Source organism: Pezoporus occidentalis, unplaced genomic scaffold (genome assembly GCF_034315485.1).
Source record: "Pezoporus occidentalis ecotype Australia unplaced genomic scaffold, CSIRO_AGI_Poc_V1 ctg39, whole genome shotgun sequence".
In the NCBI taxonomy this organism is placed as follows: Eukaryota; Metazoa; Chordata; class Aves; order Psittaciformes; family Psittacidae; genus Pezoporus; species Pezoporus occidentalis.
The window spans coordinates 4,856,795-4,871,592 of NW_026915713.1; the positions used below are offsets into that span (position 1 = coordinate 4,856,795).

The 14,798-nt window shown below is 36.5% G+C and overlaps 1 protein-coding gene across 1 annotated transcript in view; it reads left to right on the forward strand.

Annotated features, from left to right (window-relative positions):
• The window catches only part of FAM184A (family with sequence similarity 184 member A), a 67,372-nt gene that overhangs the window by 22,975 nt on the left and 29,599 nt on the right, over nucleotides 1–14,798 (forward strand). Inside the window, exons 3-7 of the mRNA XM_062632415.1 lie at nucleotides 1,467–2,321; nucleotides 4,745–4,880; nucleotides 7,152–7,333; nucleotides 7,945–8,142; nucleotides 11,357–11,479. Of these exons, the coding sequence (XP_062488399.1) occupies nucleotides 1,467–2,321; nucleotides 4,745–4,880; nucleotides 7,152–7,333; nucleotides 7,945–8,142; nucleotides 11,357–11,479 (1,494 nt within the window). The remainder of the gene's footprint in view (nucleotides 1–1,466; nucleotides 2,322–4,744; nucleotides 4,881–7,151; nucleotides 7,334–7,944; nucleotides 8,143–11,356; nucleotides 11,480–14,798) is intronic.

Genomic DNA, 14,798 nt, shown 5'->3' on the forward strand with positions numbered 1-14,798 from the left:
ATGCTGTCCTGGGTTCAGCAGTAGCAGTCATTTTTCTCCTTCTTGGTAGCTGGTGCAGTGCTGTGTTTTGACTTTCGGCTTAGGAACAGAGCTGATAACAATGATGTTTTGGTTTGGCCAAGGACTTTGTGAGCCTCATGCTCTGCCAGGGAGGAGGGGAAGCCAGGAGGAAGCAGAGACAGGACACCTGACCCAAACTGACCAAAGAGGTATTCCATACCACAGCACGTCATGCCCAGGATGTAACTGGGAGTTAGCCGGAAGGGCTGGGACTGCGGGGCTGGAGGAGGTATTGGTCAGTGCTTGGTCGGGCTGGGGGAGCGAGTTATCGGTCGGCTGGTGGTGAGGTGTTCTCTTCCCTTGTTACTTCCTCTATCATTGTTACTATTGATGGTAGCAGTAGTGATTTGCGTTATACCTTAGTTACTAAACTGTTCTTATCTCAACCCGTGGGAGTTGCATTCTTTTCGATTCTCCTCTCTGTCCCTCTGGGAGCAGGGGGAGGGAAAGAAGGGGGGGGGTGAGTGAACGAGTTGCCTGACTGGATTTAAACCATGACAGATGCATTTAGAGTGGAGGTGGAAAAAAGGTGAATTGCTCAAATGGGAAGTTTATACTTCTGAGAAATATGCGGTTGTACTGGAAAAGCTACTGATACTAAAAGCACTTTAAGAAGCATATTTAGGAAATGGCTGATCCGCTGGTTTAAAAATAGAGAGTGCAAAACTTATTTTATCTGCCTGCCTCCAATTTTTTGCAACCTTAATGCCTTTCAGTTTTTGGAAACTTACTTGAGCAGGAACTATTTATTTCAACTAGTAGAACTTTAAATGTATTTCAGTTTCTGCTTTAATTTTGCTGAAATGCTGCTAGGCTGATTTTGCTTTAGAGCAGGCTATTTTTTTAATATTTCTATGCTAACACAATGCATCAAATTTTCCATCTGATATAGCTATTCCATTACTTTTAAAATACTGAGATTTATAATAATTTGATAGAGCTGGAATTCAGGCTGCTGAAGAATGTATATTATGGCACCACATTCAGTTGCATGTTCCAATTTAATTTCATGCTGTAATGTGTACTTGGTGTGTGTTATTCTCCAACAGAAGGCCTCTGTTCAGATTTCTTCGGCAATGCTTTTAATTCTTTTAAGTAAATGTTTTGTTTTTCAATGTGTTGAATGTAGTATTTACAGCAGCAACGTGTATATAAAGGCAAAACTTTCATGAGGAAAATCATAGGATTAAAAAGTATAGAAAACTATTCTACAAGATATATAAGGTTGTCATGACTAATACAGCATTTATGCAGTCACATTCATGATAATATTTGTTGATTTATTTGTATTATGAAATCATGTGAGATTGCCAAAGTAACTTTCAGAGTACCTAGGTGATTTTCTTACAATTTAATAGATAACCGGAATGTCTTTTCTCTAATATAATATTGTTTCATGTTTGTAGGTAATATATGCTTTGAACACTAAAAATGATGAACATGAAGCTGCTATCCAAGCCCTTAAAGATGCTCATGAAGAAGAAATTCAACAAATCCTTGCAGAGACCAGAGAGAAGATCTTACAATATAAAAGTAAAGTTGCAGAAGAAATGGATCTCAAGAGAAAGATCCAGGTTTTAGAAGAGTCACTGGAAGATCATAAAAAGATGAAACATCAGGCCTTGACAGAATTTGAAGCCTATAAGGACAGAGTTGAAGATATGCAGCTTTGTGCAGAAGCTCAGCATGTCCAACGTGTGGTGACCATGTCAAGAGAAGTGGAAGAAATCAGAAAGAAATTTGAGGAAAGATTACGAAGTTTCATACAGCTGCAAGTGCAGTATGAGAAGGACAAGCGTACAGCTCTGGAAGACTTGAGAGCTGCCCACAGGCTTGAGATTCAAGAACTTCTGAAGACTCAACAGACTCAGAATGCTACTTTAAGTAAGGGTCAAGAAAAACTAGAGGAATTGCATAGACTGGAGCTGGAAGACTTGAATAGTAAAGTTGAAGAATTAAGGCTGGAAAGAAAAAAACTCATTGAGGACTATGAAGGCAAACTCAGCAAAGCACAGTCCTTCTATGAGCATGAACTTGATTCTTTGAAAAGATCTCAGCTGTTTACAGCAGAAAGTCTACATGCTTGCAAAGAAAAAGAAATGGAGTTAAGAAGAGAATTTCAAAACCAGGAAAGTATGTTACGGAAGAATCTGGGAAAGCTTAAAACTGAATTGCAAATGGTCCAGGATGAAGCTGCCAGTCTACGGGAAAAGTGCCAAAAACTTCAGGTGGCTCTTGGCACAGCAGAAAACAATGTTCAGGTGAGACTGATGATACGTTGTTCCCAAGATTATGAGTTTTCTGTTTCTATTTGTGCTGCATGTCCAAGAGGCTGGTAGTTTGAGGTCATTAGAATATGTAAAGTTAATTTTATGTCACTCATACTTGATTATCGTAATGTAAATTTCATTATTTATTTATATTTTGAAGTTACGTGTTTGGTTACGCTGACAAACTGAAATGCTTGCTAGAAAAGTTGACAAACCGCTTTACTGGACTGTACAGTTTCTTGCAGAAGTGTATTCGACAAGAATATCCAGTAACTGACAGTATAAATACAATGAATATTATGTATTCAATGCAGTCTTGTTTGTAGAGTTCATTAGTGACTAACTTGCTTAACATGTTGGGTGTTAAGAAAAGGTTTGTAGGAGGTAAGAAAAAAAGATGGCTTTCTGAATGTTTTAACTTTTTTATTTTAACATCTTCAATTATATTTTTGCAAGCAGTAACAAATACTGCACACATTTTCACTTTTGGGCTGGGATAGAGTTAATTGCCTTCATAGTAGCTGGTTTGGGGCTATGCTTTGGATTTGTGCTGGAAACAGCATTGATAACTCAGAGATGTTTTCATTACTGCTGAGCAGCGCTTACACAGAATCAAGGTCTTTTCTGTTCTTCACACCACCCCATGAGCAAATAGACTGGGGGTGCAGAAGAGGTTGGAAGTGGACATAGCTGGGACAGCTCACCCCAGCTGACTAAAAGGATGTCCCATGCTATATGACATCATGCCCAGCAATAAAAGCTGTGTGAAGAGTGATGGCATTTTGCTTCCCAAGTGGCATTACAAGTGATGGAGCTTTGCTTTCCTGGAGATGACTGAGCCTGCCGATGGGAAGGAGTAAATGAATTTCTTGTTTTGCTTTGCTTGCGTGCGTGGCTTGTGCTTTACCTGTTAAACTGTCTTTATCTCAACCCATGGGTTTTCTCACTTTTACCCTTCCCATTCTCTCCCCCATCCCGCTGGTGGGTAGGGAGTGAGCAGCTATGTGATACTTAGCTGCATACTGAGTTAAACCACAGCACAGTGTTATTTAGAAACAGAAGTTTCTTGTCCCTAAGAAAGGACATCAACTGATTTATTTTTTTTTTATTGTCAGCAAAAAAAAAGGACTGGACATGCTGGACTTGAAGGAAAAGATTCTGTGAATTTTTTTTTGTTTTTGATAGCTGTTCTGAGGCCTGAAGAACAGTAATTTCAGTGGATAAGCTTGAGTATTATCTTGTCTTTTGCATTTGTAGTAACTCGAGTTTCAAAGCCAGAAATACCTTAAATGTGCTGGTCATAGTAATTTTGGAAGCATCACTGGGTAGAGCTGAGATGGGCCATGAGTTTTTTCCATTTACAGTCTAATTCCAACCCATCTTTTGGGCTATCCTTCCTTTCTGTGTAAAGAGTACAGGGTATAGTGAAAGAAGACTGCTGCCTTTATCAGATGTTAAATTCAGAGTATCTTATTCCAGTTTCCCACGGGGCCTTCCAAAAGTTCATTCCAACTCTGTTCAGTTAACAAAGCAAAACTCTTGCCTTTCAATTGACTGCGTCAAGAAGATGAGTTTCTGGAGAGCTGCAGTGAAGAGGAAGCCCACTGTATGTTGATCATACCTGCAATAACGGAGTTCCAAATAAGAGGAAGTCTAGTACAGTATTCGCAGCAGATTTTAAAAGTCAGATCCTACTCTAATGATTATGGATGAGGTGATGACATGCTTAATCTCACCACTTCTGGTGTCCATGTTTTATTACATGTTCTGTCCAGTGTTTTCCCCACTTCTGTTAATTGAAATGACTGCTATTCCAGTGACTTGAATGAAGAGAAATCTAGCTTTCCTTTTAAAGTGGAAGAAGATTTCCTTTTCCTTCCTGCATGGCTGAGGACACATCAACAGCAGCACACTACCCGAGATAAAACGTTGTGAATCAGTACATCAGATTTAAAACATACAGAAAGTTTGATTTAGCTAATTGCCTAGCTCTCGTTTTATGTATATCCATGTGCAGCTTAACTTGTGTTAGTAGTAAACACAGTTGCAATGAAGGACACTGTAAACTTCTGTGAGCACAGTGTATTCTTCCATGTGAGAAAACTAGGTTTCTCACATTGACCCCCAAACTGTGTAGACCATTTTATTGTTTTTATTTTTCATGTAACTTTTTGAACATTGTTATATTTTTCTTGTGCATTCTTATCATGCTGTATATCCAGTATCTTGTAATGCTTCAACAATATTTTTGGAAAAACATGTAATACCAAATGAATGTTACAAGATTTTATCTTTTGGATGAATAAAACTTGTTTGCTGAAAGGTCTTTTCTGTACATTTTGACTTAATGCTCATTTAAATTTACACATGATTGTATATGTAATGATAACAGCATTGTATTATGCTTCCTCTAGGTTCTTCAAAAACAGCTAGATGATGTGAAGGAGGAGGAGATGTCATTGTTAAGCAAACACAAAGAAGTGGAAAGTGAGCTAGCAGCTGCTAGAGAGCGCTTACAGCAGCAGGCTGCTGATCTTGTTCTCAAAGCCAGTATGTATGTTAGTAACTTAATCTGAAAATGAAAATCATGTTTTTGTACTAGCCTTTCCTTTTTCTGTCTTGTGCAGGTTTAGAGTGCCTCAAGACTGTTCAGTTGTGGCCATAGAAATTTCTGACAAATTTGGGGGTTAACTGTTTTGATATTGCATGCATTGTACTTAAGACTCCTGTTTTTTTGTTTTTTTTTTTTTTTGGGGGGGGGGGGTGTGTGTGCGTATGTGTGTACTTTTGTCCAAATATTCTACTTTGTGTGGCATGCATATACCTTCCAGGCCTTGGAATTTCTTAAGTGCACTTGTACAGAATGCTTCTGCTGTGTATCTATCTGTTCTCCACATAGTCATTGAGACATCCTTCCTGTTCCTCCATCCTGTCTCAGTTGCCTTGTCTTTTTTGCTAAGACTGTGGTACTTTGCTTTACACTTACTGTCAGAACACTTGCAGCTTACTGTATAATAAGTCCTTTAGGGTGTTCCTTATAGCTGTTTTCTTTGCTTCTCTGTGCTTGTTGGCATACGGAAAGGCATAGAAAACAGTTTACAACTTGGCTGTACACATGCAGGTTTTCTCTCATTGGCATTGTGTCTCTTGTAAACTGCTTAGTATTAGGGCATGGGCCCAGATACTTGAACTAGTATACTATAGGTAGGATTGCAGACTAAAAATAAGGCCCTGGCTTATCTTTGGCCTTGTTCAACTACACCAATTTTAGAAATACCTGATTGTTTCCATTAATAATTAGCACTAGCCCAGGGCTCTTCCCAAAAGTCTGTTTGAATAAGATCACCTTGTTTTGAAGGCTGGGATGTTGCTAGACTGTGTCGGTCAGCCATAGGAACAGACAATACTTTACAGCGTTAACTTGCTAATACTGTAATAGTTTACTATTTATATTATATACTATATGTAATACTGTATTATTACTGTATTAGCTTACTACTAGCTGGCTACACATGACCAGTTCACAAATTGGCTATGTGGATGTGGCCTATATGAAGGCGTTATTTGGGTTCTTCAAATAATGAAGCAGTTCTTACAGATAATTTTCCATGTGCCAACAAGCATGGGGAAGTGAAGAAAACAGCTGTGAAGAAAACAGCTGTAAAGGAAACCCTAAAAGACTTATTAATAAAAAAATTATTCTGAGTAAACAATATATTTTTATCTGGCTGCTTTCTTAATGTGAAATTGTTAAGGATCTTTGTGTAATCCTTGGAAGTCTGTTTAGTTACCATTTCATTCTATCATTTGATAATTTTTTTAAGGCATATTTCAAACATGCAGTTTATGAAACGGGTAGGTCTGGGTCATGCAATTCACAAAAAGGATAGTAAGGTTTTTCTATCAAAAGAATCCATTCCAATGGAATGTCAGCCCAGGTATGAATTCATGATGCTTCTAAAAAGATGTTAAAATAATGGGAGACTATCCTCTCTCTCTTGTCTTTTAATGAACAAAACTAGGAGAATCTTCTTTTCCAAAATAGTCTTCTATCTCCTCCTAAGGCTCTCCCAGAATAGCAAGAGTTTCACTGCTATAGTTAGTTACCTAGTAGTAGTATTTTCAATAGTACAGATATAAGTTAAGAAGAACAGGGACAAAAATTGCTGAAGTTATAAACCTGTTTCCACTTGCGATGCTAAGGACAGGTGTTTATACTGTCTAGTTTTGTAGATATTATATTTTTTTTAATATACGTAAAAAAATTAAAAGCAAGCCTCTAACCCGCAAGGCATTAGATCACACTTTAGAGAGAATGAGTTCTGTTACATCTCTTGGTCATATCCCTTTAGCAAAATTAAGTGTAATACCATAAGTTTTACATAGCTTTAGCTGCTACACCTGGCAAAATTATGAATTTGCTAAAACAATAACATCTTTACTATTGTATGTCAATGTTTTGCTTTCCACTGTGTAGCTTATACTGGGGAAAAAAAGGTGCTGTTTTAGGTGGGGTAAGTTCTTCAGTGTAGGCTGTCCATATTCAAATTGTTACCTGTGTCTGCTTTCTTTTGGAGTCAGTGTTCAACTTTGAACCAGAAAAACAAACTAAAGGAGCCCCAGCACCAGGCACTCTACTGTTGCTGGGCATTTTACAATAAAATTAAAAAAGGGAAGAGTGGAGGGGAAGGTGGTCATTGCAGTGAAGATGATGGAGTTCGATATGAAAGCTTCCACTAGAGCTGTACTTCTAGAAGTCACTGAAGTATGAATTACATGAAACCAATGCTGTGAGCTTTTAAAGAGCTGTTTTGTTTCTAGGTCACATTGGAATGCTTCAAGCTACTCAAATGACTCAAGAAGTTACAATCAGAGACTTGGAATCAGAAAAATCTAGATTAAAGGAAAAACTATCCCAATTGGAAGAGGAAAGAAACTTATTACAAAGCAAAACACAGAGTCTGGATGAACGACAAAGGCAGCAAATTCTGGCCTTGGAGAAGGTTAAACGGCTTATTTGCTTCAGAAAAAAATAATTCAGTTTTGATTTTTGTTTTATATGACTGGATTAGGACCAGCAGTGTTATGTTCCAAGTATATCTCATGTAACAACGTAGGATGACTGTAGGTAGAATGTACATATAATGTAGAGTCTAAAGTGAAAGTGGAAGGAGGTCAGATGTTTCTCAGACTGCTTTGAACATATTTAACAATTTCATTGAAGACCTTGTAGTTGTAGCTGGATGTCTAGTATCTGAAGTAAAGAGACATGTGAAATGGTTAAAGAATAATTTAAAAAGCCATCCTCCGAAAATGTGCTTAACATGTTTGAAAATATTGAACTGAAATTTTCTACAGGCTTGATACCTTACTTCTATTTCCCCAGATTAAATAGAGCAAAAAGTATATTTTAAAAAGGATATATTGCTTTGCAGAGATATATTGAATCTACCCTTTTGGTTACTGAGTGATTTAGTCAGTGCTTAGTGTTTGCTCAATTTGTTTTATAGGGAAGTTAATTTTTGTAGATTTCTGCCATCAGTAATATTTTGTATTGCTACTGTTCTGAATTTTTACCATTTCATAGAAATTATTTTATTTTTGTTTTTTACAGAAAGTAAATGAAGCAAGAGAGTCACAACGTGAATATTATGAGAAGGAGCTGGTAAAATTGCAAGCAAGATTGGAAGGAGAGGCTGCACAGTTAAAAGAGGCTCATTCCAAGACCTTAGAAGAATTGGCATGGAAACATCATACTGCGATTGAGGCTGCGCACACTAATGCTAATAAGGATAAGAAAAAACTGCAGATGGTAGGTTTGTGTTTCCTTAGTAATAAAATGTACTTCAAAAAGCAGATGTTACAGTTTGAACCTTGGACTGCATGGTTTTGTTGCATGGCCAGTTTTATTTGGAGTTACCTGCAGATCTGCTGGACCTCACTGAAGAAACTTCTCAGCCTTTATTAAAATAACATGTATCTTGTGGAATACAAAGAGCATTTGTACTGTCATTTGTCTGCATACAGAAGGGAAATTCTCAGATTACAGAACTTTCTTTTTCAGTAGAGTAGGTTGTGTTTCCCCAGGTTTTGTGAGCCATATTCAGAAGCCTTGGTATGTCACTTCTGAAGGAGGAGAAAGATTATGTTACTCTGGTATTTAATTTTTTAATAAACAGAAATACAGTAGTTATTATATTTGTACTTGGCTACATGTATACTTAGACAACAACAGCTGTTCCTAACTTACCTTATTACATAAATTATGCTTACTGTGTATTGACTATTTATTTACCTTTGACTGGAATGCTGCAACTGAAAGGCTTTCTTTGTTTCACAAAATTGGCCTTTTTTTGTTAGGATGAATGAGAGGACCAATTTTGACTTATTATTTCCTAATCTGCTTGCATGTACCTGAGACATAACTTTTGCCTTATATAGTAAATACAGGCTAAAATTTAATTGTTTAATTTAAGGGTTTGTTATGCTGTTTAATTTAAGGGTTTGTTATCCTCCTCTGTTCACAGGAAATTATACTGAGAAACACAGCTGTAGTTAGAGGTGTGCATCTTAGACTGATTTTATTTTTTTTAATTACTTTACTAGTGTGTTGCTTCTTAGTTTTATTTTGAGTAAATTCCAATGAGTTTTTTCATGTCTTCCAGTAATGGAAGTAGTTCTGTGAGACATACATGCATCTGATCTTTCAGGTCTAGTTTCTCTGTAACTTTAAACATACCAGACATTAAAAAAAATGTCTCTTAAGGGTTTCTGGGAATGTTTTTCTTTATTCTTTTGTTATCATGTTAATCTAGAGAATAAACCAAAGGATACCACAAAATGTTTGTTCTTAATTAGTTAAAATAGGGAACATGTCTATAAACGTGACGCATGTGAAACTTGATTTTAGCGAGGGGAAAAATCAGCTATGAAAAGATATCAGGGACAAGATAACAGTAAATCTTCATCAGTGTACTGTCTCTTCTTGTCAAACGTATCTCACTAAGCAAATTTTGTGTTATTTGAGTAATTCAAGTAAGAAACAGTAAGTCTCAAATGTAGAGAAGAGTTGAGTTTAATATGAGGAAGAAGCATGGTACAAGGAGCCTTGGGATAGAGAACATGAGGATTTATTGGGACTGGAAGACTGGGAAAGGCATCTGGGGTTTGGAAAGGTTTTAAAAAATAGAAGAGAATTCTAAAGAATGAGAAAACGACTCAATGGATTAAATATATCTCTTTGCTTCAATTCTTCCATCTATAAAATGAACTGCAAAAATGGCATCAGTTCATAGGATTATGAAAATAGAGCTGCTAATAGTTTTGCAGTACTGCACAGCTGTACTGACAAGTATCATAAAAGAACTAATTACTCAGTTGTCAGAATAAGGTCTGAATAGCACTAGTGAAATTCTGCAGACAGCAGATTTCACAGTGCGAACAAGAAAAATTGAGCAAGTTGCATTAAGCAAGTATCATTTGTCTCGGGTGGTGATCTGGGCTTGGGAAAAAACATGTACTTGTTGAGTTACATTGTATAGCAGTGTATAACTGAAAGTACAGTAGCCCTCTCTTTTGTCACTGATCAACTTCTACCATGAACAGAGATTATGCAAGCAGTTTATACACAAATTATTTATCGGCTATTGCACACCCTAACAGGAGTGCTAGAACAAGCTACTAAGCTTAATATGCTTACCACCCCGCGCAAAACACTTGAGGAGTCTTTTGGTTTGGTTGAGGAAGTGTTGGCCTCTGTTGTTTCTTGGATTGTATGTTGACACCAAGTTGCTGTCTTGTAGCTCCCCAGTTTTCCTGAGAGTTTTACACCTTTTCATGACAGTCTTTTTCCTCTTGATTTCTTGAGCCTTTAACTCTCCTGCTATCTGCAACCTCAGTAATGCCTGTAGTTGTACTTTTTGTTCCATGTGTGGCTCTGGTCTCTGTTTTCATATCTGCTTCTGAGAGATTACTGATATCTCACATATTTGAGCTCAGGGCTACACAGAGGCGCTGAATCGATGCTAAGCCTTAGGAAGGAATTAATAAAGAAACCTCTGTAGCTGCACAGAAAATCCTGTTGTATTACCTGGCTCTGGAGCACCTTACTTAGCAGCCTTAATCTTCTTGAAGAAGACATTGTTGTGAAATAAGTTGTGTAGTATATTCCGCTAAATATGTAATAATGCCTTTAATTTTAAAGTTTCATGTTACGTATTTTGTGACAGAAATTGTTATCCTGAAAATATATTCCAAATATTAGTAAAGCTGAAGCATGAATTTATAGTTTTCCTTAAAAAAAATTCTAAGAAATGCATGTACAACATAGGCTCATGTAAAAGAAATGTAATTTATCCAAAAGAGTTAATTTAAGAATTACGTTGTTACTCCACAGAGATTGAATCAAAACAGAGGTGGTATTTGATTCTTTGTGTGTAGTTGAACTTGAAGACTAATGGTTAATTTCTTTTGGTTCTGCATACATTTTATAGATATGGTGTGGGGCTTTCTTTCCTTTATTGTAACAGCTTGAAAAACTTCCCAAAGCTCAGTCTGGATTTTTAGGATTTACTGTTTTCTGTAGGGATTATGTGTAGGAGATGGATGAGTAAAGGCTGAAGGATAAGCATATTATCAATTTAATTCTATGAAAAGTGGAAACTTCTGCATTCTTTCAACTCAGATTGAAAAACTGTAAAAGCAGATGTAGTTTTAATGATTTGATAAGTAAGTACAAAGTGAGACTAGTAATTGAGAAGAAAGCCCTGTTTGTCTTTACTTTGTGATTGATCAAGGCTGTTAGATTAGAAACTAATCAAGGAATAAAGTAGAAAATAAACTGAAAAGAATACTACCGCCACTGTGGAAGGAAATTTCATGTTTTAACACTTTAAAGAAAGGACAATTCTTAGTTGAAATCAGAAATGTTTATGCCAGGAGGAATAATTTTCATGTAGTACACCTGTAGTTTGTGATGGCTGTATGACAAGAATTTAATATTTCTTCCATACTTTTTGTTTCTGAAGGAGTTGGAGCAGCAGTTTGAGAAAGAGAAACTACATTTGGAAGATGATAAGAATCAGCTCCGGCAGCAGCTGGAAAACCTCAAGGAAGAGCTGACAACAAAACTGACTTCTGCCAATCAGGAGGCAAGGGTTAACTTAATTGTATCAGCTAACAGTCGTGTGCACTAGACCACATTTTACCAATAACGATCTTGTGCTTAAAGTGGGGTATTCGTCATACATGATGTTACTTGACTGCTTCTGGGCAATGATTTTGTTGTGCTTTGCAAAATTAACAAAGCAAAAGAGATTGAGGTACAAAACAGCTGATGTAAACAACTTTTCTTGTGCTTATCTACTCATTAGGTACCCATACCTCTACACAAAATATATCAGGATACAGAGGGAAAATTAACTATATTTAAACCTGTATTTGGTTACAGTTAGCATATTGTAAATTCTGGTCAGCTTCCTGACTTGCAGACGATCTTCATATATTTCTATGAAAAGATGATTTGAAATACTTATTTCTGGTAAAACTTAAATTATTTGCAATGTTTTGATACATGCAGTCAATGTTAAACATATCATATCTCAATGCGGTTTTAATTTCTTGATTTTGAAATCACCTTCTCATAATGTGGTATTTTTAAAGTAGAAATACATCCATTCATCAAACCATCAGTCTGTTCTTGCCTGGAACTTTGGCTTTCCTTCAAGAAAATAGTTCATCAGTCTCTTTGTTCAGCAGGTCAGACATATGATTTCTGTGTGAGCTTTAGATAGACTCAAGCATTAAGTGATTTTTTGCAGCGGTACTTTTAATTGCCATTTTCTATACTGTACAAGTTCTGGAGACGGTGGCTGTTTGTTGAATTCTGGTGGCTTGCAAATTGCACAAATGTTAAACTTGCTTTGGAATAAAACTTCTTGTTTTTAGTAAATGGGAAAGGTTGTCCTTCTGAAAGTATATATTGAATTATTACTATATTAAAGTATATGTTATATTGATATATGCTGACATATTATTAGTATATCAATACATTACTATATTAATACACATATTAAGGTATTGAAATACATTAGATATATATTCTTAAAGTATGTATTAATATAGTTTCAATATATTAATATATACCACAAGAGTAGTTGAATCTACAATCTTTAGAGCTCGGTGGCACTGCTGATCCGTCAGTCATGAGTACCTGTGAAACAGGAGACCATCCTTCCTTCTGATAGTTGTGAGTGCATTTGCTGATACTTGGAGATGGTGCAAAGTGAAGCTGGAACTGCTCTTGCTCTTTAACACTATGCTTGATGAAAATGTATTTGTTATGTATGTTAACAAAATCACACATAGGTTTATTTTTCATTTCAAAATTACAGAGAGTTTAGTTATTTCTTTTTAGCTTTCTCTGCTGTATGTTAACTTTCTTTGTTGCTAGAGAGATCTGAGGAGAACACTATTGTCATTCAACACTGCAGGCTTTATTTAGTTTTACTAAATAAAGTTCTAAATTTAAATTTAGTTTTTACTTCTCTTTGGCTTGTGAGTCATAAACTTGTTCTTTCTTTGAAGGTAATCAAATGTTTTAACAATGAATTGTCATTATCTAACTGCTATCAAGTTCAGGTGTGGAAAATTCATCAGCACACTGAATTCAAAAATGGGCATAGATAAGAAATGTATAACTGAAAAAAAACTAAAATAGGGAATTAGGGCCAGGTGCTATTCAGTATTTGAGCTTGTATACATTCTTATGTTCAGGATAAACGTATTACAGTGTATTTTGTATATTGAGAGAATGAGAAAAAGCATTTCTGGTGGTAAATTTAGAGTGTACTGTAAATCCACTCCATGTAGTGCAGAGGAGATGTGCTTTGTTTTATTACTATATTTATCTAAATCACATGAGAGAAGTGCTTCACTTGCAATTGTGGCTTACCATTTGACTCCCTATTGACAACTGACAGCAGTTTATCAATGCCTTCATTGATTTGGCAGAAACTTCCCTGTGAAATATCTGGCACATCTTTAGCTTAGCTCTCACGTTTTTACTGCTGCTTCCTTTTCTGTTTGTTTTGTTTAAAGTTGCAGATGTCAACAGTAGGCTTATATGTATTACTTTCTGCAGATGTTAGCTTAGTTCTAACTTCTCTGCTGAGAAAGCTGTTTTTGAACACATCCTATTCTCTTTTCTTCTTGACAGACTTTTTAACAGCAATTATCTTAGTATAAGGATGGGGAAGATTCAAGCCTCATTTGGCTTTTCCTAGTACAAAACTATTTAAAAACAGTGTGATCTTAATTACTTGCCAGACACTTTTTTTGAGAGTTCAGGTTAAGTCAAGATACTTTCTCACATGTATCTCAGGATGATAGGATGATACTGGCTGTTTACTCTCTAGGTTTGCTTCCTTTCACTGCAGACCAGCCAAGACCTTTTAGAAAGTCTCCGTGTCACCTGACAGAGTAGTCTAAAGACTGGCCATCTCCATGCAAAGCATTTCCAATTACATTACTAAGGATCATTTTAAACAGCCTCCAGCGTTGCTTTGTCATCAGCAGAATAGACCTAAACCCTGTGAGAGGCATTTCTGCATGTTTTGTGTCCTTCAGATTGACAGGACTGCTGTTTATGTTCCATGCAATAGTGTGCTGCAACCAAATACACAGATTCTCCTTAAGGTAGTTGTGTTTTGTAGGGAATTGCTAGTTGTCTGTATATAGAATCATAGAATAGAATAGGACCTTAAGATCATCTAGTTCCAGTGGGCAGGTACACCTCACACTAAACCATGTCACCCAAGGCTCTGTCCAACCTGGCCTTGATGGAGCAACTGCCAGGGATGGAGCATTTACAACTTCCCTGGGCAACCCATTCCAGTGCTTCACCACCCTTACTGTAAAGAACTTCCTCCTTATATCCAATCTAAACTTCCCCTGTTCTCAAGATTACATTAGGTTTCTCTGCAATCTGTCTTCCAAAGAAATTTGGAATTCCTTACTGAGAGGCAAAGAGTCTTTTTTGTAAACACTTTATGGGTTGCATACAGAGGGAGAGAGTTCTGGGAGAGCATGTGTGTACACCTCTGTATATTATAAACACTGTTTGCATATAATTATGCTAATAAGCAGAAAGAGTAGTTATAACTGTTACCTGCTCATACCTGCAAACGAAAGGTTAGTCTTTTCTTGCAATGAATAAATTCAGTGTGAATGAATTTATCTCAACATACAAACGAAATGGCATAGACTGCTACTAACGCCTGAAAAGCTTCAGTTCCCCTTAGCTGTTGTCCTTTGGTCCCCCTGCCTCCAGTTATTCTGTTTTTACCAGCCTATGTATTTAAAAAGTTTTCCACCTATAGCTGGTGAACAGTGCTCAATCTCTAATATTTTTACTTGAAAGAAAAAAATACAGTATCATTATTTTATAGATGGGGAGCTGAAGCGCAAACA